We start from the raw sequence: 24,042 nt of genomic DNA on the forward strand, positions 1-24,042 counted from the left end.
CTTCAAGTTTCAGAAACGGGTTTAATAAAAAAAAAAGAACAAAGATTAACATTTTTTTTAAAAAGAGAGAGAAACCATTTTCAATAGCAGCAAAAGTTGTGGGGACTTTGTGGGTTTTCCATACAGAAAGAAAACACCCTGAGATGAAAAACTATCTCGAGCTGCTGGGTCTGACTGTAGTGATGTGGGTTAGGAGAGTCTGGAGCTCCTGTAGTCTGGAGTCCAGCCACTGTGGAGGTGGTGCACTACTGTTAGTTTTAGCATCAGTGAGAGCCTGAAGGGCTTTTAAAGCACTCTCAGCTGTCTGGATATAGCGGCTGTATTCCTGCTCTGCGCTGTTCTCCTGTCGAGCTCTCTTAGGGCATGGCTGAGAGGGATGAATAGTTAAAGAAAAAGATAAAGGTCTTGTTAATTAAACTGTTATTTATATAACATGATTCATGGTCTATAGTACTTCATAGGACACAGTTTGAACCTGGAGCAAAATCTTGTGATAAAAATATCAAAAACACAAATCTTACCCACTACCATATTTATGAATATCTGACAAAGCTGACTTCCAATCAAACAGTCACATTGAAGTTGGATGCGTTCACTCAAATCTTTTACTGCTAAACAAAGTATTTGGTTTTTTATGCTTAGCAAAATAAAAGTGATTCTGATCATCTCTGACATCTAATAAAATATGAGAATCCAGGCTGCTTTTGTGCAATGTGCACTGTCTCCTTATGCTCTGGTAGCTTTAAATTAATATAAGCCGGCTACTACTAATATGAAACGTGTATGTGAGACAAGACTGTGCATGAACATGCATATTCAGAAACACTGAATACATTTCAAGTTGATTAAACTAACCTCTGAGTCTGGAACAACTTCAGAAGGTGGTTTGCTGAAAGGCTTTTCTTTGCTACACTCCAGCTTCTCATTGTGTTGCTTGATGTGTTGTGTCTCATGTTTGAGCCTCTCCAGCCGTAACTCATTGCCTTCCTGCGCATTCACCGTCTGCAGCAAAAGAAATGACGACTTCACCATGCTTCGTTTTTATATACATGTTCATGAACAAATAATAGATTTCCCTTACCTTGCTAAGATAATTAACCACTTTGGTTTTGGTTTCTTCGACACTCAAACTCTGAGAGATTACTTCTTCGTGGTTTGTATTCTTTGAAGTCAGAAGGATATATCAAGGTTACGTTTAAGCTTCAACAGTGTATGAATTTAATGTAATATGAAAATTATGTTAGACTTATAAATTAATACCTCTGCAAATTGAGAAAAGGCCTCCAGGGTGTGCTGGTGCAACAGCCAAGACTCGTCAGCCAAAAGGACTCCAAACAGGCCACTCAGCCTCGGAAGAATTTGACTCTGGAACCAAAACGGGTCATAACTGAGAAAATGCTTAATTTGTTTCTATTATTTTTATTTTAAGAAAATAAAAATGGTTATTATCATTTGCTTCTTATCACGAACTTTCCTTTATACAACAAAATGTGTGTATCTATCTATCTTGCAGGCTCACAGCTTTAGGAGCAACTATAAGCAACAACAGTAGGCTAAAGAAGACAATAGAAAGACAAGTAAACCAAAATTAAAATCATCATTTGTAAAAAGTCTTTTATCACCTGGCTGTCAGGAGGGACAAAAATCTTCCCCAGAGAGCAGAGAAACTCCAAAGCAGCCAGCAGTAACCAATCTGCACACTTCTGAGAAACCACAGCATCCAGACACACCAGAGCCTGGGATAACACACACACAGAGAGACGCACACATCAATAAATTTATTCTGCCCTCTTTAAATGTTAACGTGATGGCCAACAACGCACCTGACAAATCACGTGAGGTTCAATGTGCTTCACTAAAATGGCCGACAGTGACAAGAGAAGCTGCAGCGTCCACTGGAGCACAGGGTGGGTCTGCAACTACAGCATGGCAGGTTACAGTTTACTGGTCTTGCATCTTCTCATTTACTCCACCTGTTTGTGCGTGTACTGTTTGCTACCTGGTCTGGACTCATTCGTAACCAGAGCTGTGTGACCATCCTCACAGAAGACAACACACACGGCTCTTCGGGAGAGGACTGGCCTCGAACCACCGATAGGAGAGACATCAGCACTGCATTCTGGTAACAGGAGGAACTTTGTAAATTCACACAAGATTATGTTTTCATGGACTGATCAGTAATAAAAACAACCATTAACCATTCTGTGTTAATCTCAGCTGCGTAACTATTACTCACTGGAAGCTCTGAGTTCATAGGCCAACAATGGAAACAGTCTATTGCAGGAAAAAGGTTATCACAGTCCAAACATCATTTATTGCTGATATTTATAGTCAAGCTGCCATCGTCACGGCACAAGTACAAACGAGGCTGCAGCCTTAATGTTTGTACATCAAATAACTCTGTCTTTGTTGCATGCAAGGCTATAATAATAAGGATGAATGAGTGCAAGTTTATTTTTGACTTTTGTTTTGTCCTTTGCACAAACAATAAAAGGCCTTCACTTGATAAAACCATGCTAAAAAGATTCAGCGATGGGGTGCAAGACTCCCATTACATCCCACTGTTAAGGTTGTCCTTACCACTTTGTCGACTTGTCCCAGTTTGTATCCTCCATTCTGCCAGTCAGCCAGCACTTTTTGAGTTAAACCAGTGATTTCTGTCACTACTTGCCGGCAGATGTCCTGAGAAAGAGCTCTGAGGAGAACATGGTGCCAAACTCGAAGGTTTTCCATCTCAGAGGGTGGAAAATGTGACACCAGTTCCATCTGTGAAAATAAATACATAAGATTATGGGAGAAGACATTATTTATTAAGATTATTTTTTTATTCATTGAAGTTGTTTCTATTGATTTCTTAAGCATCATCTAAACCCAGAAAATGGCACTCTACTCCAAATTATATGGATGGTACAAGGATTCACTTGTACACAGGGACTACATCTTAATTCGACTGAATGTGGGACTTCAATTACAAACTCATATGTGAGAATGTTGCTCATCACTCCGGTAACGCATCAGTGCTGCTCTGCTGTCCAGCATTTTACATGTTTGTCTTTGCCTCTAATTGGCCCCAATAAGAAAAAACACCAGCTTTTCAACCATTTTAATGTTTAAATATGAATCCATGTATTTCATTATTTGTAAATTAAGCAAAAGCCTTTGTGTGATTTACTTTAATACAGTGTGGGCTGTCTCTCTAGCATAATTCATATTTCCCTGAAATCTTTCCCCACTGCTCCTGGGGATTCTAACCTGATGGTTCGGCGTCATTAGAAAAACCATGCGTTTTAGCAGCGTGCCCAGATGTGATGACTGGTAACAATCGGTGGCACAAGCTTTCACCTGAAAGAGAAGAAGGGGAGCAGCAGGGAGGGGTGATGAACAGCTGAGTGAAAGCACCAAAACAAACAGGTAAGAGAAAGGTTAGCCTGTGACGTCCAGCTTAATCTGACAATCTGCCTGTTTAAACAACTGAGACGTTATTTTTTGTGATGCATGAGACAAAGACTAACTATGGCCCGACAGCCCCTCTCAAAGTATTTTAGAGACTCTCCAAACTAATGAAGGCAAGCTTCAGATGTAGGATTACACTCCTAATCTTGTGTGTTCTTTTCCTTTACCGCAACTGCATTTAGATCTGTGCACTACTGAAAGTGACACATGAATTATTATGATTGAATTAATTAATAATTGTTATTATTATCAGCTCCAATCTATTTCATTAGTTTCAAAATGTTGTGAAGTACTGTCTGCTGTGACGTCTCACTTTCAAATCAATATGTTTGTGCGTTGTGCATTTTGCCGGTCTCTACATACCAGTTGAGCAATAAGGAGGACATGATGTAGGCAAAGCTCTGCTGTCCCATACCTGTCAGCACAGATTTAAAAGACAAAAAAAAAGCATTTGATTCAATTAATAAACAAAATCTTCACAAGCAATATCTGAAATTAGTCTAAAGGTCCCTCATAGCAAAACAAAAAAACCCAAAAAGTAACATTACTCTTCATTCTCACCGTGCTGTAAAGCACCAAACATCTGCTGCCAACACAGCTGTTTGAGTATCAGCCTGAAGTACAGCTTCAACCAAGCAATATTCCTGAGAAGACGAAATAAAGAAGAGGGGAAGTCAGATAAACCGGAGAAGGGTGGGAAAATTGAAAAAAACAAAAACAAAAAACACGCATAATATTGAGCTATCACAGAAACACGAAAGAATAACAAGGGAAATCCTGCAGTGACACACTGCTAATGGTCACCACGAGATTACACACAACCTAATTGTTCAGAAGGGTTAAAGAAATCTGAGCTGGCAGCAATCACTTCAGAGTGTCGGGTCAGGACACTTGCAAATGTTCAGATGTGAGAGGAACAAACAGGCAGAGTCCAGGAATAAAGTTGTCATTCTTTGTATTTTCAATTGAGAATGTGCCCGCAGCTGGGCGAGATAGTGTGTGTGTGTGTATGTGTGGTTTCTGCAGACAAAGCATAATAATACAATCAATTAGGAATCAGATTACATAATAAACATAAAGATACAACTGAGGTGTACTCAAGTACAGTATATAGCTAAATAAGCTGACATTATACTTCAGCCTGGTTACATAAACTTAAAGTCAGACATTATGCATTAACACACCGCATACAACTATGCACTGAAGGCAACTGTACATTGGTTTATCATCTGTTACACGGAGCACAGAATCAACAACACGATAACAACGAATCTCTCTCCTAGAAGCTAATTAGCAAACAAATCTGTTATGCTAGCGAACTGCCACTTGTACATAACGTCACTTAAACAGAAGCAGAAACTGCTGGTAAGTCATCAAATACACTCATGGCTGAACACCAACATAACTGAGTGAAGTAAAACATTAACTTACGGTCTTATGAACGCACACACTGTCCGTTGTTTGGCTGCCGTTTGTCTCTGAACTAAAGTTGCGGACATGCACCCCGATGGTGCATTCAGGGGGCATAGGAAATCCCATACACAACCCTAACCCTTTTGTACAGCCGCCCCCAAATTTGGTGTACAAATTTGACCTTGATGGAATGTCCTCTGCACCTAAGCAGAATCCTGGGGTAGAACAGGCAACGTGATGAGCCGGGCCACCGGGCGAGTGTAAGTTCGGTCCTTTACTCGAACGACTGCAGCTCTGACACGATCATCGGCCCCCGGTAGGATAGTTTTCACAGTTCCTACTTGCCAGAGCGCTCGTGGGGTCTGCTGATCAACAATGAGAACCACAGATCCAACTGCAATGTTGTCTGTGTCCTTGTGCCATTTCTGCCGTGGTTGCAAGGTGGGCATAAAATGCCGTATGAAGTGCTTCCAGAATTGGTCAGCCAGGACTTGAGTGTGTCTCCATCTCTTACGACTGAGCAGCTCGGATTCTGGATAGAACACTTGGGGTAGAGAGCAATCTGGCCGCCCCATCAACAAAGAGTAGGGCGTGATGGGATCTGGGTCTGCGATGTCTGAAGAAACATAACCCAAAGGCCTGGAGTTGAGTATACTCTCCACCTCAAGCAGGACAGTCCTCAGCACTTCCTCTGACACTATCTGCGCTCCCAACGTGGTGCGCAGAGCGGTTTTCACAGATCGCACCTCTCTCTCCCAAGACCCTCCAAAGTGTGGAGCACTAGGGGGATTGAAACAGAATCGGATCTGTTCTGCTGCCAGTTGCTGTCTAAGATCTGGCGTTAGGGCGATGAATGCTTCTTGTAGTTCCTTACTTGCACCTCGAAAGTTAGTACCCTGGTCCGAACGGAGTTCAAACGGCTTCCCTCTACGGGCTATGAACCGTCTGAGTGACATCAAGAAGGAGTCAACATCCATGTTTACCAGCAGATCCAGGTGAACTGCTCGAGTAGTAAGACACTTGAAAAGGATGCCCCACCTCTTTTCTGTGCGCCGACCCACTTTAATGAGCATAGGGCCGAAGCAGTCCATTCCAGTCGAATAGAAAGCAGGTCGGAAGAGCCTCAAACTTGAGGGTGGCAAATCTGCCATTTTCGGGACCTCTGGTTGACCTCTCCACTTCTTGCATTCGGGACAGTAATGCTGATGTCTTCTGACTGCTTCTCTCCCCCTTAAGATCCAGTATTTCCGGCGCAACTCAGCGAAAACACGTTCAGCTCCCGGGTGGTTGAGCTTATTGTCACATCGCTGGATTAGAAGCTTCGTAACTGGGTGAGCAGGCTCTAGAAGTACAGGGTGTAGTACCTCAGGGCTCAGGCCTTCGCATCTGCGGAGTCGACCTCCAACTCTAATCAAGTCAGAAGCCTTGTCATACTCAGGAGCGAGGGTAATTAGCCTGCTACTGGATGGAATCAGCTTCTCTGATTTAAGTAATGTGAATTCTCTCGGGAAGCTCTCCATCTGAGAATGTCTAAGCAGGGCCAGCTCTGCCCTTTTAAAGTCATCAGCATCAGGGTGACTGGTGTCATTAGCCGCCCCGTGCATCACTCGAGCAGTGGCTTTCAGGAGTTCCTCATATGTGCTGAACTGTTTGATGTCAGGTATCGCTGGACTAGCGGATCCAGTAAGCAGACCACAGAACACTGGCTTCTTCAGCTCCTCCACTTCCTCCTTAGCTTCTCCCACCGGTGCTTGTGGCCAAAGGCTGGGTGGCAGCTGAAGAAATGGTGGCCCCCGGCTCCAGCGATTCGCACCAGCAAGCTGAGCCACAGTTTTCCCTCTTGTGATATCGTCTGCTGGATTGGTTCCTGAGTCCACGTACCGCCAAGATGCTGCCGCAGAGAGTTCTTGTACCTCTGCAACTCTGGTTCCCACAAAGACTTTATATCTGCATGAATCTGAATGGAGCCAGTTAAGCACTGTAGTCGAGTCTGTCCAGAACACCACATCTTGGATGTCAAGGGTCAGTTCTTTCTTCAGAACAGAAGCCAGCTGTGCTCCTGTAAGGGCTCCACACAACTCTAGCGCCTTGGAATTGAGAGTTGCTTCTTGGGTGCAACTCTCGACCTCGCAGCCAAGAAAGCCACCTGGACCTTTTCTTCTCCTTGGTCGGTGCGTAGATATGCCACAGACCCATAGGCACGCTCAGAGGCATCACAGAACACATGAAGGCTCCGATGGCTGTGACTACAATCCGAGCGTGAGTCAGTGTAGCATCTCGGCAGCGTTATCTGTGAGAGCTGGCTGAGTTCACTTTCCCACAAACGCCAGGCGTGGAGCAGATTCTCAGGTAAGTGAGGATCATCCCATCCTCTTTTCTTGTCCCAGAGGTGTTGCACGATGACCTTTGCCCTGGTTGTATATGGAATAAGAAACCCGAGAGGATCATACTGCTGGGCGAGCAGCCGATAAATGTTGCGCATTGTTGGCTCTGAACTGACACTCTGCTGATGCTTGTACCGGAGTGCATCAGTCTTACAGTGCCATACGAGTCCTAGAGTGCGCTCTTGCGGATCGGCTGACTCCTGGGAGAGCCAGAGAACGCTACCCTCTGACTGGGATTCAACTGGTAGGTGGCTGATGACCGTGTGGACATTGCTTGAGTAACACCTGACTGCTATTGGTTTGCCGGTCTACGTACAGTGTCTCAGAGGTGGAACTTACTAAGCATGTGCTTTCCTCTGGTGCACTGGTTGAATCAGAGGCTGTAGCATCTGGGCTGGTATTGACATCATGAAGAACTTCAAGATGTCGGCGCCCACATGGTTTACACTTGGCTTTGAGGTTACACTTAGCTGCTTGATGATCACGGGCGCATCGCCAGCACCTCTTATTCACCTTGATCCACTCTGTCTTCTGCTCCTTCGACAAGAGTTTGAAGTTACTGCACTGATTCAGGTAATGCTGCACTGTATTACAGAATGGACAGTACTTCTTGGGCCTTTCTTGTGCCGCTGACATGTCACCTTCCATCTTTCTCCTGGGCTCACTACCATGGAGAATGGTGGCAACCTTCTGAAACTTATGCTCAGGACGTCTTTCCTTTCGTGAAACTTGCCTCTCCCTGTCAGAGTGGCCGCAATATTGGTCTCCAATCACCTGGACACGCACCTCATACTCAAGCCATTCAGCAAGATGAAGCAGTGTTGGTATAGGAGTGTTGATGGGATTGACAAATCTCTGGAAATTTGCTCTTAGGTCATAAGGTAGCTTAGCTAAGAGGCGAGATACGTGTGAGCCACACCTCAACTCTGTCCGACCTTGTTCTCCCAACTGGTGTAACATACCGACTAGCGCACGGACTTGTAGTGCAAAAGACTTGAAGGCTCTGATGTCACCACTCCTAATGTTGGGTCCATCCATCAGTTTGGTAATCCTTTTTAAGGCCAGATGTTGAGGTTGCCCATACATTTCTGTAAGTGCTCTCATGGTGTCAGCAAATGGGAATGGACTGTTACTGTATGAGTCAGCTACAAGTAGTGCATCTTCACACTTAAGGTGATCTGTCAAGATTTGGAACTTGAAGTGTTCAGGAGCATCAAGTGGAAGTATGTTATCTAGAGCTAACTTTAATCTTGCAAACTCACGTGGGTCCTCGTGCACAAGGTCGGGGATCGTTGGTTGAGGTCCGCGATAAGTCTATCGGTTGGGCTCTGCCGAGAGAGAGTGGTGTCTGAGGGCACCCACCTGGTTGCAGGCGATCGGTTGGACACTGTCGGCGGTCATCTGGATAGTTACCACAGCGCCTGTACGGATAACTCGAATCCTGATACCCATATCCGTAAAGAGAACGATAGTGACTGTCAGGGCAGCTTGGGTGACCAGGGGTAGGATACCTGTCATCTTCTCTGTAGTATGGATCATCTTCATAGCAAGCCCCTAGCTTTGGCAATCTAGGAGGAGTGGCAGGCTGACTGCAGTTCCTGTGGCGACGAGCATACACCTCATCAACCCTTCTTTGTTCTGCATGATATGGTGATCGTCCCCTTGCTGCTGACGCTGGAAGTGGAGAGGGCCTCTCACCTGGTGTCATTGGTGAAAGAAAATCTTGAGATTCAGGGCATGAGTCGACTGAAGGTGATGGTGACTGTGCGCTGCGCTCCCTGTCAAGATCTGCGTCATTTAGACTGTGGGTGAGCTCCTCAATCAGGCCATGCTGGCTGTCCTTTGGATGTTGAGACTCATCCCCAAATGGCACCTGTGGAGCACTTTCAGGCTGATGTGGGCTCTTCTGACCTTTGATTGGCACCAGCTTACTAGTGTGGGCAGGTGTGGTTGACGTCCCATCCTCAGACCGTGATGTGGCATGCTGTGGAGCTAGTACAGGTGAGCTAGAGATCAATTCTGTCAGGCGTTGCACATCTAGTCGGAGTTGATTGTGTTCCTCTTTCATATGATGAATATATTGGAGAATTTCAGGATGAGTAGAATGCTTGCCCTGATCATCATGTGAGAGTCGGTTCTTAGTGAGGTCATCCACTTCATAGTTCTGGAGGTATGATGGCAGCTTGCTATGTCTGTGCGGACGGTCAGACTCTCTGTATGGGTATCGGCCTTCCATTCTGAACATATAAGGCTGAAGCAGTTGCTCACATCCGGCTCGAAGGACCAAATGTTCAGAAGGGTTAAAGAAATCTGAGCTGGCAGCAATCACTTCAGAGTGTCGGGTCAGGACACTTGCAAATGTTCAGATGTGAGAGGAACAAACAGGCAGAGTCCAGGAATAAAGTTGTCATTCTTTGTATTTTCAATTGAGAATGTGCCCGCAGCTGGGCGAGATAGAGTGTGTGTGTATGTGTGGTTTCTGCAGACAAAGCATAATAATACAATCAATTAGGAATCAGATTACATAATAAACAAAGATACAACTGAGGTGTACTCAAGTACAGTATATAGCTAAATAAGCTGACATTATACTTCAGCCTGGTTACATAAACTTAAAGTCAGACATTATGCATTAACACACCGCATACAACTATGCACTGAAGGCAACTGTACATTGGTTTATCATCTGTTACACGGAGCACAGAATCAACAACACGATAACAACGAATCTCTCTCCTAGAAGCTAATTAGCAAACAAATCTGTTATGCTAGCGAACTGCCACTTGTACATAACGTCACTTAAACAGAAGCAGAAACTGCTGGTAAGTCATCAAATACACTCATGGCTGAACACCAACATAACTGAGTGAAGTAAAACATTAACTTACGGTCTTATGAACGCACACACTGTCCGTTGTTTGGCTGCCGTTTGTCTCTGAACTAAAGTTGCGGACATGCACCCCGATGGTGCATTCAGGGGGCATAGGAAATCCCATACACAACCCTAACCCTTTTGTACACTAATAATGTATTTTCAGTCTTTAACAGTGATTAATATAAAGAGCTTATGATCACATATGTTTTAGAATAAAAATTAGTTTAAATACGAATCCTTTTATTTGGCAATTTATTCTATTTTACTTTATTTTTTTATGTATACTGTAAAAGTAGATCTATTGCTGTATATTATTGTTAGTATGTTTAAATATAAATACTTGGCACAATCACCCATTTAGAAATTGTTGTGTATGGTCTGGGGTCAAGTGAGGCTTAGGTTCAAGTGAGGCTTTGTCCTGATTGGATACTTTCTGAAATCTTTCTTCTTGACCAAGCTAATAACGTCCTTGTTGTTTGCGAGTACTGCACCCACAGTTCAAGTAAGTTCTGTTTGTATTAAACATGTTGATATTTTGACAGAAGCAGCTTGTATAAACCGTGGTGCAGGAGGTTGGGAAGCACATCTGTAACCGGAAGGTCGCCGGTTCGATGCCCGGGCTCTCTGTCCTGGTCGTTGTGTCCTTGGGAAAGACACTTTACCCTACTGGTGTTGGCCAGAGGGGCCGATGGCATGATATGGCAGCCCCAGGGCAGCTGTGGCTACAACTGTAGCTTGCCTCCACCAGTGTGTGAGAGTGAATGAATAATGGAATTGTAAAGCGCTTTGGGTACCTTGAAAAGCGCTATATAAATGCAATCCATTATTATTATTATAAATAACATATTTCACTCCTTGGCAGAGGCTGGGTTTGATTTATTCCCAGGACTACCGGATGGAGATTAAAATGATACAATCATGGTATCATCTGTCAATTCTAAGGTTCTATATATCAGTGCATAGCAAACATAATTTTGGTCCTTAGAATGTCTTATTACCTGTGGTTTGTTTTGTTCACACACACACACACACGCACACACGCACACGCACACACACGCACACGCACACGCACACACACGAACCAAAATGCATCACTACAAACCACATGAGAATGTTCCCACCGCTCATTGGCCAGATGTATCTGGGGCGGGAGCAACAAAAGTAAATACAGGAAGACGGTGCTGTGCTGTGGACTATTGGAGAACACAGAATTTACATTCAATTAACTCTTCAAACCTCAGTCGGCACGTTACATTTTAAAGTTCACAGAAATACAGTTACAAAAGAGCTGAACAAGTATGTACTAAGCAAGTTTGTTTAATATTGAGAAAGTGTCTCTCTTAAAAGAACATTGCAGTATGGCTTCGGTTTGGAAAACGGCACCTGAACAAATCATAAGACTTCTGAAAAACTGTGCATTGGACAGACAAGCCAAACCAAATGGAGATGTTTGATCATAATGGAAAGCACCACATTTTGTAAAAACCAAACACAGCATCACAGCACTCTCACTTCACACCAGCTGTCAGGCACAAGTGAAGGAGTGATGAGTTGGGTTTGCTTTGCCAGACTGCACGGCTGTGGTGTAATGTCACGTGCTGTTCATCTCAGGTATTTCATTTTTAAACCTGTTAAGTACTAGCTTTTAATTATTATTATTATTATTACTTCCTGATATGTCACACCATATCATTAACAAATAATGTAATTTATTTTCCCATGACTGTATGCTACCTTGTGGTCTTCACATTTACAGTCTACAACAAATGAAACATTACATCAGATTAACAGTTTTAAAGTGTCCCTTATGCATTAAGTGGAACAGTATAAGAGCCATTCTGCTAGTATTGCTTAAAACAGTGTGTGTTGTTGTGTTGACCTCACCAGTACACGGAAGTATTCAGGTGGAAGCCAAGCCACACTGGCACAGAGGTGCACACAGATGTGTTGATGCAGAGTGACTTGGACTTGTGCCTGACCCTTCAACATCACCCCAGGCAACAGCACTGGGACCTTACGCTCAGTATAGCAACGCCGGAAACTAGTAAAGATGGCCTGGTAGAGAGGAAGCCTAGGGACAAAGATGACACACTGAAGGACATAAAAACACTACACAACAAAAGAAGCTATTTTCTACTTTAAATTCAGCACACATAAATGTGACCTTTTCCAAGGCTGCTAACTAATACTGTTTGTTCCTAACAGCTTAAAAGAGATTGCTCCATGTGGGATGTAATTATTATAACATTACTGCATATTAAAAATAAATTGATAGTAAAACCGTAAAGGCTAAATTGATATTCATAATTATTCAGCTACACTGGAGTTGCATTTAATTGCACTGTGAAAACATGAAAAGTACAATTAACTTTGTGAACCAAACAAGACAATAATAGATCAATATTAATAACTCATAAAACCAGTAAATTTTACTAATAAGTCCTTCAATAAAACAAGTGTTTTAAAGTTTTTACTGTTCATTAAATCATCTAAAACCATTATTACCATTAAAACCATTATTACCATATTAAAACCATTACCTGATATTTTCTTCTGAAAACTGATTCCCTGCATACCAAAGCTGCAGCACCTCCTCAGGTTGGCCGGCCAGCTGTCCCATGACGCTCACCAGCAACAGACAGTGCGGAAGCTCATGTTCAGGACTTAAACCTGCAGACAGTATTTTGTACAATCTCTAACAGTCAGCATCTACAAACATTATAGCGACATCACAACAAAATACAAATGTAACAAAGGTCAGCTTTCAGTTAAAGTTTTGAAAGCAACCGTGGTGACATTGGGCCCTCACGCCACCCTCATGAAGTCTGTTTCTGCGCACCTCTGTTAATTTCATTAACATCAAATCAGCTGAAACTGATTCAACAATTCACTTCTTAACTGACCATATCAATATCACAGAAATGTAAGTGACCTGATGGTATAACGTGATTAAAAAGTGTTCCTACGACCTTTTTTGAGCAGCATACTATGTGTCATATGCCAGTGGAATGTCATTAGTGCACAAACTGTAATTGTTGAGTTTAAAAAGTCACTACTGTATCATGAAAATGTCCAAGAAGATAAACCTTTCACTTACGCAGGTCTTGCTGGAGGACAGCTTCAGCAAAAGGTCTTAAAGGCAACAGCTGAAGCAGGAAGGCATCCATGGGAACAAGAGCTGCTGCATTTAGCTCCTGAGACAAAGCTATGGGCAGTTCTGGAGTGCACAAGCTGGGAGGGAATTTACTGAAAGACACCAGCCACATTGTTATAATCAGTATTAAACATAAACTAAAAACTGTGACTTGTATCCATTTATTTTTTTAAATGACATGTAAACAACCGATACCTCGTGATCTGGAGGTAGAGCTGGTGGAAGCAGCTACAAGATTTTGTTAGAAAAAGTTTGAACTCCTGTTAAAAGGATAAAAAGAAGAAATGTGTTTTAGAGATAAGATACAAGACAGCCCAACGTTTTTATGCTGTAAAAAACACCTGAAATAAATCATAATTTTAACTACCTTTATGTAATGAATCAAAGTGTTAGCAAAAAATCTGCACATCTTTGCACTTTTTTGGAACAGCTTGTATTCTGGACTTTGCGTGGCCTCCTATAAAAAGAGAACAGCATCAATACAAAAGGTCCCCGGGGTGACCCTACACTTTTATAAAGAAGCCGAAGTCCTTCTTTAAGTACAAAGGGTTACAGCACAGGAAACACTCAGCATTTGCTCTGTCATTGCTGTGACCCCAGTTGGCATCAAGTCACTAAAGACACAAATATGCTGAGCTGCAATCTTTGCATATAATACAAACTGACATTATTTTAGAGGTAAACAGAGAAAGAGAAAGAGAGAGAGAATTGCAATTAGAGCTGGGCGATATGAGATTTTTTCATATCACGATATGTTTTTTTCATTTCAGGCGATAACGATATCTATCACGATATAAGCCAAATAACTATATTTGTAAGATTTAAATGTGCCGTTGCTCACAAGTAAAATGTGAAATAATCAGCAGCTTGTTTTTATTTAAATATTTATTTCCCATAATAAGTTCAACAGGGTAGATGTACTTAAGGAACATGAGACTTTTTCAGATAAATAAAGGCAAATATTGCAAACTACACAAAAGGCAGCCGCTAAAGCGTTTAAGTTTCAAAATAGAACAAACAAAACAGACTAAATTGTCAATTCCACTTAGAAACAAAATATTAATTCTAAAAATAAATCTTAGTTTGTTTTACAGAAGAACAGACAAAACTGACTAACTTTTGTCAATATCAAATAAACTGAGAACTAAAAGGAAATTCTCAATCTCTCCTTGTTGTATAGCTGAGCTTTTCAAACAGTTTTAACAGTTACTTTAGTCTGACAAAAGCCGAATGACGAATTAGCGCTTCCAGTCAGAGACTGAGGCTACGTCCACACGTACACGGGTATTTTTGAAAACGGAGATTTTCCGTTTTCGTTTTAAAAAATAATCCCGTCCACACATAAAGGCAGAAATGAAGGAAAACGCTGCTATGAACATGCCAAAGCAGCAGGTGGCGCTAGATTCCTAACCGTGCCGAAATGCTGGCCAATCAGAAGTCTAGAAGCCTCGGTGGGAAAAAGTAAACAAAGCTGGGGCATAGAAGCAGAACCGAGTCGTATGTGTGGAGGGACAGTAACTGTGTGTATATGTAAGCATTTAAACACTGCAGAGAGTAGAATTAACAGTAACAGTATTGTAGAAATTCATTTCACCGAAACAATAACGTGGCGCACAGTGTGACGCATGCACCAGTTCATTGTATTTCCAGACTTGCTTTCGGCACAATTTACAGTGCACGCTACTCTGTTTTTTGTCAGACTTGAAATAGCCGAAATACCTTCACACTACGGAACTTCTATGGCTCTTCCGTTTGACAATCTCTCCGGCATTGGAACCATCATCTGTTTTCTCTTCGGTCACGCTCGGTTGATTTTTCTAGTCGGCACACTCATTTCCTCCATTACGCGCTGGCTCCATTACCCACTGGCTGCTTCCCAAACAAACACACGTGCGGCTTGGCACTTGTGCTGTACGTAACAAGTCACGCGACGTGACGCTGTGGCTGTGATTGGTTTGGCTCTGCGCTACTTAATTTGGATTGGCTGACCTTTTTTTTTTTTTTTTTTTTTTTGAGGACAAGAGCGGCGAGGTCTATCGCGATAGCTTAATTTCTCTATCGAGTAAAAGTTATATCGCGATACATATCGTTATCGTTCTATCGCCCAGCTCTAATTGCAATATACATATGTTTATAATTAGAGGTTTTCTACCTGTAGGCCAGCATGTTTAATCTGTTCAGCCAGCTCCACACAGTTGTGGAAGGATGTCAGCAGGTTGTCAACAAGGCTGTTGCTGATTTCACTGTGATGTAGATGCTCCTCAACCAATGACTGGTACTTCAGACTCGTTCTGAACAAAATAACAGCCCGTTCAAATAGTTATAACAACCAATAAACTCGCCCAACTCTTAAAACTAAAAATTCATTGAGTTAACTGTAAAGTTTAATGACACTGATTGCACTAACTTGATGAGGAACTTCCACGTGTTTGCATGCAATGCTACATCCAGGTTGGAGATAACAGAGCAGATATCCAGCAGACTATGAATCACTGACGAAGATGAAAAATATGTCAAATGAACTGAAGATTGCATTAAGATTCAAGAGCACAGAAAGTGAGAAAATATGAAACACATAGTGATGTTTACCTGCACAGACAACTGAACACACCTGTAACAATATCGGAGACGTCCTCATCTGAGGCGCTGTTGTCAAGGCAGATCTTATCCAGCAGCTCTAAAAGACCCTTTTGAAGTGAATAAGCCTCCTTGAATAATCCCTGGAGCAAGTCAGCCACAAGGGACAGACGGCCACAGTAGACCACCTCACTGTCCTGTGGACAACAGACAGAATATGCTTGATCAATTCTGTTTTCTTCAGATAAAGCTCTTTAGGGGTATAAATCAATTTAAAATTAACTGTAACTCCTTTTGTGTTCTTTTGCATTGCTAAGTAGGGCTGGGTATCGTCACTGATTTCCAAAATCGATTCAATTCCGATTCACAAGGTCCCGAATCGATTCGATCGACGATTCGATTCAAATTGGGGAAATTTTGCCTCAGTCAGAAATATTATAATTCTGATCACTTATCAGTACACATCGATATTTTTATATCTATAAAAAGGAAGCTGACACTTGTGAGACTTTATCAAAGGTGTGAGCATCACAGCAGATTCCTTAGTGTCAAAGTAACTGAGGATAAAACACAGAAAAACATGAAGGCGGTTTTCCTGGTCTGGGTTTTTATAGCAGATGACCTTAAAAATATTGTGCAGTCAAAAATGAAGTGAAGCAGAGCAAAGTTACAGAGGCTTGATTAGAGACACAGCTAAGCATTTTGCAATTTTGCATAATTTTAAAAAGTTTACATTTGTTCAGTATTGAACAGCAGAAATGAGGCTTTCTTGTCGGAAGTAAGTAAAAAAAAAAACAACAACAAAAAACAGCGGCAGACACCATAGACTGGTGGGTAATAAGTAAGCGAATAATGTGAAAAACAGAGATTTTTAGATGGGAAACTGTTCCTGAGAGAGCGAAAGAGACAGAGATCTACATGAAGTGTGATTTTATCGTGGTGGAAGCAAAGCAGCAAAAGTAAGAGGAAATTTGTGACGATGTTTATGTGAAGCGTAGTTTGGATCGTCTTTGGCTGCTGGTTCAGTCAATATTGTTTGAAGAGAGATAAAAACCTGCAGCTTCAGAATCGAGCGCAAAAAAGACGTAAACACAAAGAGCCCACCGACGCTTCAAAATCAGTGAGCTGTCGGCTTTCAGCCCCGACGGCGTGTCCGTGTAAGTGCCGTCAGGTGAGAAAAGCGACATCTCACAAATTCGGATGCGTTGGGTCCGCGTTTTGTGTTTACGTCTTTGTGCAGAATCCGTGTACCTGCTCTCATTTACTGTTTAAGCTGTTTGGTGGTTGTAGAAATTTTGTGAGGTTTAACCTGAGATTCTGGCGTTTCGGGCAAAATAAATTTATATTTAAAAATCAATTCAGGATTTTAATGAATCGATATCACGTTATCCAAGCCAGAATCAATTTTAATAGATAAATCGATCATCAAAACCCACCCCTATTGCTAAGTGGTTATATTTCTTGCTGCAGTATGATGGGATGCTTTTCAAATCTGTTTTCAGTCAATTTCTTGCACTGATGACACATTTGGTGTAAACAAGATGAGGAAAAACTTAAGAATGTTCTTTAGAATTATTTTCAACCACTTAAATTTGACAGCTTTTGTGTTTGAAACAAATATTAAAAATCCTAATTGCACTTCTCAGATTAGCGTCAGCATTTAGCTGTGTATAACTGTAATATAAACATTTCTGTAATTAACCACTTAGTACATTCTCAGCAGCCACTAAAACATAGTCAGCTTGGTTATTAATATTAATGTTATAAAACTAAAACACATGCAGTGACTTCACAGAACACCTGATTTATAAAGATAACAGCTACCAGCAAACTAAATATTCTGACCTTGCAGTGCTGAAATGTTTCTTTCAGAATTTTTAGGATACAAGCTGGTAGCGAGCGGATAGAATCCAGGTCAGGGGCTTCCTCCAATGAGCCAACATGACGCACACAAGTGGATAGCGCATCAATTATCTGCATCATTGCCTGAAAAAGAGAACAGACTCTTGTCACAATATAATCCAGGGTTTAATTTGGGAGAAAATTTAGAGCAATGCAAATTATATGGCATGTAAAAAGTTGTATGGGTTCCACTGTACCATTTTCAAATGCAGTGTGTTGCAATACCTGCAGTATATTCCTCAGTAAGGCACAAAGTTCAGTGTTTTGACTTGAAAGTCCACCGACTTGGTCCATGATTTCTTTCATCATGCTGTCAAACATCGTCACAGCCTGAAAACATTTGAGATTTATTTTTTTTCAAAAAGATTAAAAAAATAAATTTTTAAGGAAAAAATATGGAAATAAAGCAGTTATTCAAAAGAAAATAGTTACTTGTATCAACAATCTGATAATAAAAGAGCACTTTTTTAACAAATGCCATAGATGGTATTCACATATTATGCAATTATCAGGATACCTTTGGTAAGATCTTGGAGAAGCATTCATCCTCCAAGTCTGGCAAACCAATATGAGGGAGGAACATGTCTGTAATTATCTTCAATATACCTGTAATGGTGTCATATTATACTTAAACAGCAAGTCATACCAAAGTTTGTAATTATTAAGTGTGTAATTAGGAAACTCACGTATGTGATCATCCCAGCTGTCAGACTGACAATGCAAAGAGTGAACACAGTTAAGGGTAAAAAATGCATTACAGGGTGATTTCCAATATAATGCCGACCTACCTATTTTATCATTTCAGCTACAGGATTAATGTTATTTTTGGTTATTTTTCCAGTGTTGTAATGGAGACAGGTGACACTATGAACCATAAGCTTACAACGCTGAAACTTGGATGAAACAACAAACATTAGAGAGGATATAGTGAGCTTTGGCAGGACAGACTTGAGTTCCTGGCGACAGGTTTCCTGACTCCACTGCACCACCTCGTCCAAGAGAGAAGTGTTGGTCTGGGACATGATGAAAGACGTGCACTGCGGTCCAGGGAACAGATTTTTTTACATCCAAGTTATCACTGACTCAGTCACTGAAAATGACTCCCAAGCCCTCTTACCAATTAGCTATTCAAGGAAATTCCTTTTATATCCATTCTGATCAGTTACAAATAGACAACTTTCCCTACTTCAGTTACTCTGCTTTGCCTAATTGTATTATAAATATCTTAAATGTCATGCAGACAGGCTTGCCTGCAAAGACAACGTTACCAGTACTTTTGTACAACAAGCTAGCGTTATAAATTCACTGAGTGCAAAGCGTCAGCTAGCTTGTCTGTTTACTGACATGTTTTGCTAACGGAAACAGGTAATGTTTTCGATGGTTAATACGTATGGCATCCTACCGCAGATACAAGTCCAGCTTCTCTTTAAGAGGTTAAAAATTCACACCAGCGTTCCTAGAAGTCTTGAATTGTTGTCATTTTACGTTTTTAACGACTGAAACGACCAAGCGGATCGGTAACTCAATCTGCGTGACACTAAAGATAGCGCGCGCCGTAGTTTGAGTCGGACGTGACGTTACGACCCACGTGACTCGTCTACCCTCATTGTCATTTGTTAAAATCGTAGCTTTCAATGAGTTCAACCAATCAGAGATCTGCTGAACTGCAAAGCGTTCAAGTCTGGTTTGGAGCCCACAGAGACGAAGTTAAAAGACAGGAATTTCAACAATTACACTTTTGTCGATCTTTTCTGTACACATGCACATACTAACATGTTACTTACTATGTTACATGTTACATACTAACATGTTACTAATGTTGCTGAACTGCAGAGCTCCTTCAGTGACAGACTGCGCATCCTAGATGCATGAAGGAGCGTTTCCGCAGGTCCTTCCTCCCTGCAGCTGTCAGACTGTACAATCAGATCTGCTCCCAACAAACATAGATGTTCACATCTGCGCTGTAACTGCAATATGTTAATTAATCGATTCGCACTACAACCTGCTTTGCCTCTTATCTGTAGTTATTTTTATTTAATTTAATAACTGTACAGTACTCTCTGTATAGTGTAACCACTGTCCTTGATGTAAAAATTGTGTATGTTTCTGTTCCGTGTCCTGTGTACTGTTTGTTTGTATATGCGTCTTTTTGGCTGCTGTTACAACCAAATGTCCCCTTGTGGGACAATTAAAGGATTATTCTATTCTATTCTACTTATAGCTTAACATTTATAAAACTCATTGCCATTCCAAAAATTCGATTTGTGTGTTGGAGAAACTGTCAAAAACAAATACAACAACAACGGAGTAGGGTCACAAACCAGCGTACTCCTAGTGCTGAGTGCCAAAAGATTATTAATAACTTGTTGACTCCTAATCTGTCAAACATGTCTCTTGTGAATGATATCAAGTTATTTTGAGTCAGAAGGAAAATCTGTTCACGAGGTGGAAGATACATTGAGTTTATGGCAGAGTGATGTTTATTTATCTTTTATTTATCCATGCCTAATGCCAAGCTTAAACATTTATTTATTTACTTACTTCAAGAGCGATCTGGGAAAGATGACAACAAAAATTGCAACAACTATTATATTATATTTTATCTGTCCGAAAAACACTAGATTGTTCACAGAGTAGAGACAGTAATACAGATTCATAGGAATACTTGCAAAGTGGGTCATTTCTTCTTAATAAACCCAGCTTATTGCAGCATATTTACCACTATCAATAAGAATATTAGCCATAACACATACAAGCATCTGTAATCATTTTTGGCAGACAATCACTTATTGGGAGAACCCTGGTCCCAAGCCAGGGCTCAGGGAGGGTTGTGTCAGAAAGGGCGTCCGACATAGCAATCTTTGGCAAACCAAATGTGGATTAAAAAATGAGATTTCCTACAAACTGTGCTATTATTGGCCAAAGACAAAAGGAAGATGAAATTGTGGAAGACATGTTTGCAGGCAGCAAGAGAGATGAAAAGAGGGATCTGTAGGTTAGAATAGGGACTATGTCTGTTAAAGTGTCTAGTAAATGTTGGCTCCAGCACACCAGGTAAACGGGATTCAAGTTGTTAAACAATGGTGTAGATAGTAATGGGGTAGGGGTAATCTTGAAAAGGAATGTATGTGAATAGTGTTGTGGAGGTGAAGAGGTTTTCAGACAGAGCAGGACTTTGTAGCTGGAAACCAAAGAGGTGTTGCTGAATGTTGTCAGTGCATATGCCTCACAACGTGTCAGTTGGAAGAGAAAGATGATTTTTACAATAATTTGGATGACAAGGTAGGGAGTATTCCTAGGAGTGAGATAGTAGTCATTTAAGCAGACTTCAGTGGGCATGTAGGTGAAGGAAACATGAGTAATAAGGAGTTGCTGGGTGGGTAAGGTATTAAGGAGAAGAATATGGAAGGAAAGTACAGCTGGGAAAGAAGAGCTGAAGTGGTGATGGAAACTAATCAGGGAAATGAAGAATTTAGACAGGAGTACTGGGAGTCTCCATACCACAAAGAGAGACGTGTCAAGAGCAAAGGAAAAGGCTTATAGTGAGTCGTATGTGAGGCTGGACGGAGAAAAGGACTTGCAATGAGTGGCTAGCCTAAGAGATCAAGCAGTAAAGGATGTGCAGCAAATTAGGATGATTAAGAATAGAAATGGGACTGTACGAATGAGTGATTGTTACGTTCCCCCCGAAAGGGTCCAGGCATGTGAGTGAGGGGACCAGTAACAAATGAGTCCAGAACAGAATGAAAGGAAAACAGACCAGTGTTTTCAGTAAATAAAATAGTCTTTATTATAGATCATCTTAACATAAAGAGCCGGCAACGCCGTTTTACCAATAACACTTGGAAAAAGAGAAAAAAGGTTGCAACAACAAAGAACACAACAACCAAACAAAAACTCCACACCACGAGGAGGTACTTCCAGGGGCCCACAAGCTCACCCTGTCACTAACAGCAGCTGGCTTTACTGCTGCCAAGGCCCACAAGCCCACACTACTCACGCAAAGCAGCTATGCTGTTTCCACAACTCCACACTTTGAGCAGGCTAACCACACACAACGCAGAGACACCAGAGAACACCCCACCCTGTTCACAGCTCATCCCCAGCTTATATGACCTCCGAGAGGTGATAGCTGACTGGGCCCAGGTGGCAAACGAGGCTAATCAGAAGCAGCTGTGTCCTGGGGAGAGAGAAGAGCAAGAGAGAGACAGAGGGGTGGAGCAAAAGAGGAGGAGGCGGAGAAAAACACCACACCCACACAAGGGCAGTATCAGGAGGCCCAGCTAGGGCCGTAACAGTGATGTTTAGGAAGCATTGATCTAGGAAAGACATCGCCATATCAGTGAGCTTTTAAACCAAATAGTTTAAAACAATTTTGGAGCGTTAGACGATGCCTTTGAGAGTGTTGATGGAGAACTATAGCTACGGTCAGAAGAAAACATCTGATGGGGTGTAAAGAGAGGAATGTGATACTGCATGAAAAGAAGTAAAGAGTAGCAGAAAAGTATGTGAAGGTGGTGCAGGACATTCAATTCAATTTGGTTTCATTTATATAGCGCTAAATCACAACAACCTTGCCTTGAGGCAACTGTTATTGCCTCAAAATGCTTTCTATTGTAAGGTGAAGACCCTACAATATCACAAAGAAAACAGAGAAAACACAACAATCACAGGACACATATGAGCAAAGCTAGTCTGTGGTGAGGCATGTGGTAGGAGTGACAGATGTGTTCAGGCTGGGGTGAGATTACACAGGGCATCGGCTCTGAGTCTGTTCATGTTTGCAATGGTGATGGACGGGCTGACCGATGAGGTCAGGCAGAAGTCTCCATGGATTATAATGTTTGCAGTTGACTTTGAAATTTGTAAAGAGAGTAACGAGCAAATAGAAGAGATCCTGGAGAGGTTGAGGTATGCTCTGGAGAGAAGAGGAATGGAAGTCAGTAGAACCAAGACAGAATACATGTGTTAGAATAACAGGGAGATACTGAAGACACAGGGAGCAGAAGCCATTTGAAATACCTGAGGTACCATTCAAAGCAACAGACAGTTCACAACACAGGTGAAGAAGAAGAGGTGATCAGGATAGACAAGATTAGAAATGAGTATGTGAAAGCAACAACTCAAGTTAAGTGGTTTGAAGACAAAGCGTTGTGGAAATGTGAAATAAACTAAGGTGCACACAACCAGGTTATCTTTATGAGTTTTGTTTTACCTTTGCAAAGGTAGATAAGACAACAGTGCAAACAGCATGACAGCAGTCTGCATGCTCTTTGACAAAGAGGGACTGTAATCCTGGACTACTAATACAGAGTTATCTATCTACAGTTAGAATATTGTGTAATAAAAGAGAACTTGTACATCAACAAGTCTAAAAGATTACGGTATATGAAAGCAGGATAAGAAGATATGGAACCTTCTAAGGTCCACTTGACACATAGAAGCAGCTTAATCTTAAAATACTTCATTACAAGATGCAAAAATTTGATACTCTGGACATGTACGAAGGCGGTATAGTGGATATATTGGGCAAAAGATGCTGAATATCAAGTTTACATCTGCTGTGGCAACCCCTAAAGGGAGCAAGAAGAAGAAGAAGAAGAAGAAGAAGAAGAAGACTTCACTTAAGAAAAGAATACTTTGCAATCAACATGATGATATTTCTTGTAAAGTTTTATGGCAAATTAAACCATAATGTAAAAATAAAACCCCCATTTTCTAGACCTTTGTAGCTGTTGTGCCATCTGGAATTTCTGTAGCCTCTGTTTTGCAGATAAGATCTTAAGCATTGAAGTGAAGCCATGCTGTTGCTTGCTGTTGTGTCCTTTCCTAAAACTTTAAAGTGGGAGCTCACTTTTTGTTTATGAAACAGGGCTCCACACTGATGCTTATCTCGCTTTCTTCACTGCGACACTGCTTGAAGTGTACTCGGAAATATAAACATATATTGGACAGTGGCGCTATGACGATTTTCCTCCACCACTAAATCATTCCTTCTCTTTAAGCATTCACTAATTACACATGTATATCATATTTATAATATAACATAAACATCTGACTCAAAACTCCGAATGGGTTCAATGTCCTCATTGTGTATCATACATAAAGCATGCTATTGTTTTTGTATTGAAGAGGCATTGTTAGTGTATAGCAGTATTTATGAGAAACAAAACAGAGACTGTTTCTGGGAGTCAGGTGTACACTGAACCTTCTGGCACTTGGAGGTAAACAGGGATTTATGCAAGGCAGTTATTTCAGATGTGAACTGGAAGATGGGCATGCAT

General features: G+C 41.5%; 1 protein-coding gene across 2 annotated transcripts; it reads right to left on the reverse strand.

Moving 5' to 3' along the window:
- Positions 1 to 12: 12 nt before the first annotated feature.
- firrm (fignl1 interacting regulator of recombination and mitosis) lies at positions 13 to 19,317 on the reverse strand. 2 transcript variants are annotated; one of them, XM_080877065.1, is made up of 25 exons: positions 19,161 to 19,317; positions 18,685 to 18,795; positions 18,445 to 18,484; positions 18,276 to 18,364; positions 17,984 to 18,088; positions 17,702 to 17,842; positions 15,891 to 16,053; positions 15,687 to 15,771; positions 15,432 to 15,570; positions 13,647 to 13,736; positions 13,475 to 13,539; positions 13,223 to 13,371; positions 12,666 to 12,795; positions 12,010 to 12,196; positions 4,015 to 4,097; positions 3,817 to 3,868; positions 3,253 to 3,342; positions 2,581 to 2,766; positions 2,000 to 2,119; positions 1,824 to 1,919; positions 1,623 to 1,736; positions 1,261 to 1,365; positions 1,082 to 1,162; positions 856 to 1,002; positions 13 to 367 (listed from the first exon to the last, which is right to left on the reverse strand). In XM_080877065.1, the coding sequence occupies exons 2-25, from the start codon at positions 18,778 to 18,780 to the stop codon at positions 152 to 154; spliced, it is 2,769 nt and encodes a 922-aa protein (XP_080733191.1). In that variant the 5' UTR covers positions 18,781 to 18,795; positions 19,161 to 19,317; the 3' UTR covers positions 13 to 151. The 2 variants fall into 2 exon arrangements, with proteins under 2 accessions (XP_080733191.1, XP_080733192.1); XM_080877066.1 differs by lacking the exons at positions 18,685 to 18,795; positions 19,161 to 19,317 and adding an exon at positions 18,547 to 18,653 and having other exon boundaries at positions 18,445 to 18,469.
- Between the last annotated feature and the right edge of the window lie 4,725 nt (positions 19,318 to 24,042).

The sequence above is a fragment of the Rhamphochromis sp. 'chilingali' genome (genome assembly GCF_963969265.1).
Source record: "Rhamphochromis sp. 'chilingali' genome assembly, chromosome: 3".
Taxonomy (NCBI): domain Eukaryota; kingdom Metazoa; phylum Chordata; class Actinopteri; order Cichliformes; family Cichlidae; genus Rhamphochromis; species Rhamphochromis sp. 'chilingali'.

Bases quoted from the DNA above. Each gene is read 5' to 3' on its own strand.
- firrm (XM_080877065.1), bottom strand. From the start codon at position 18,780: ATGTCCCAGACCAACACTTCTCTCTTGGACGAGGTGGTGCAGTGGAGT. The intron at 13,737-15,431 runs GTAGAAAACCTC...CTCTTTTTATAG, and splicing joins TTAAACATGCTGGCCTACAG to GAGGCCACGCAAAGTCCAGA. The intron at 1,920-1,999 runs GTAGCAAACAGT...GCCATGCTGTAG, and splicing joins TACGAATGAGTCCAGACCAG to TTGCAGACCCACCCTGTGCT.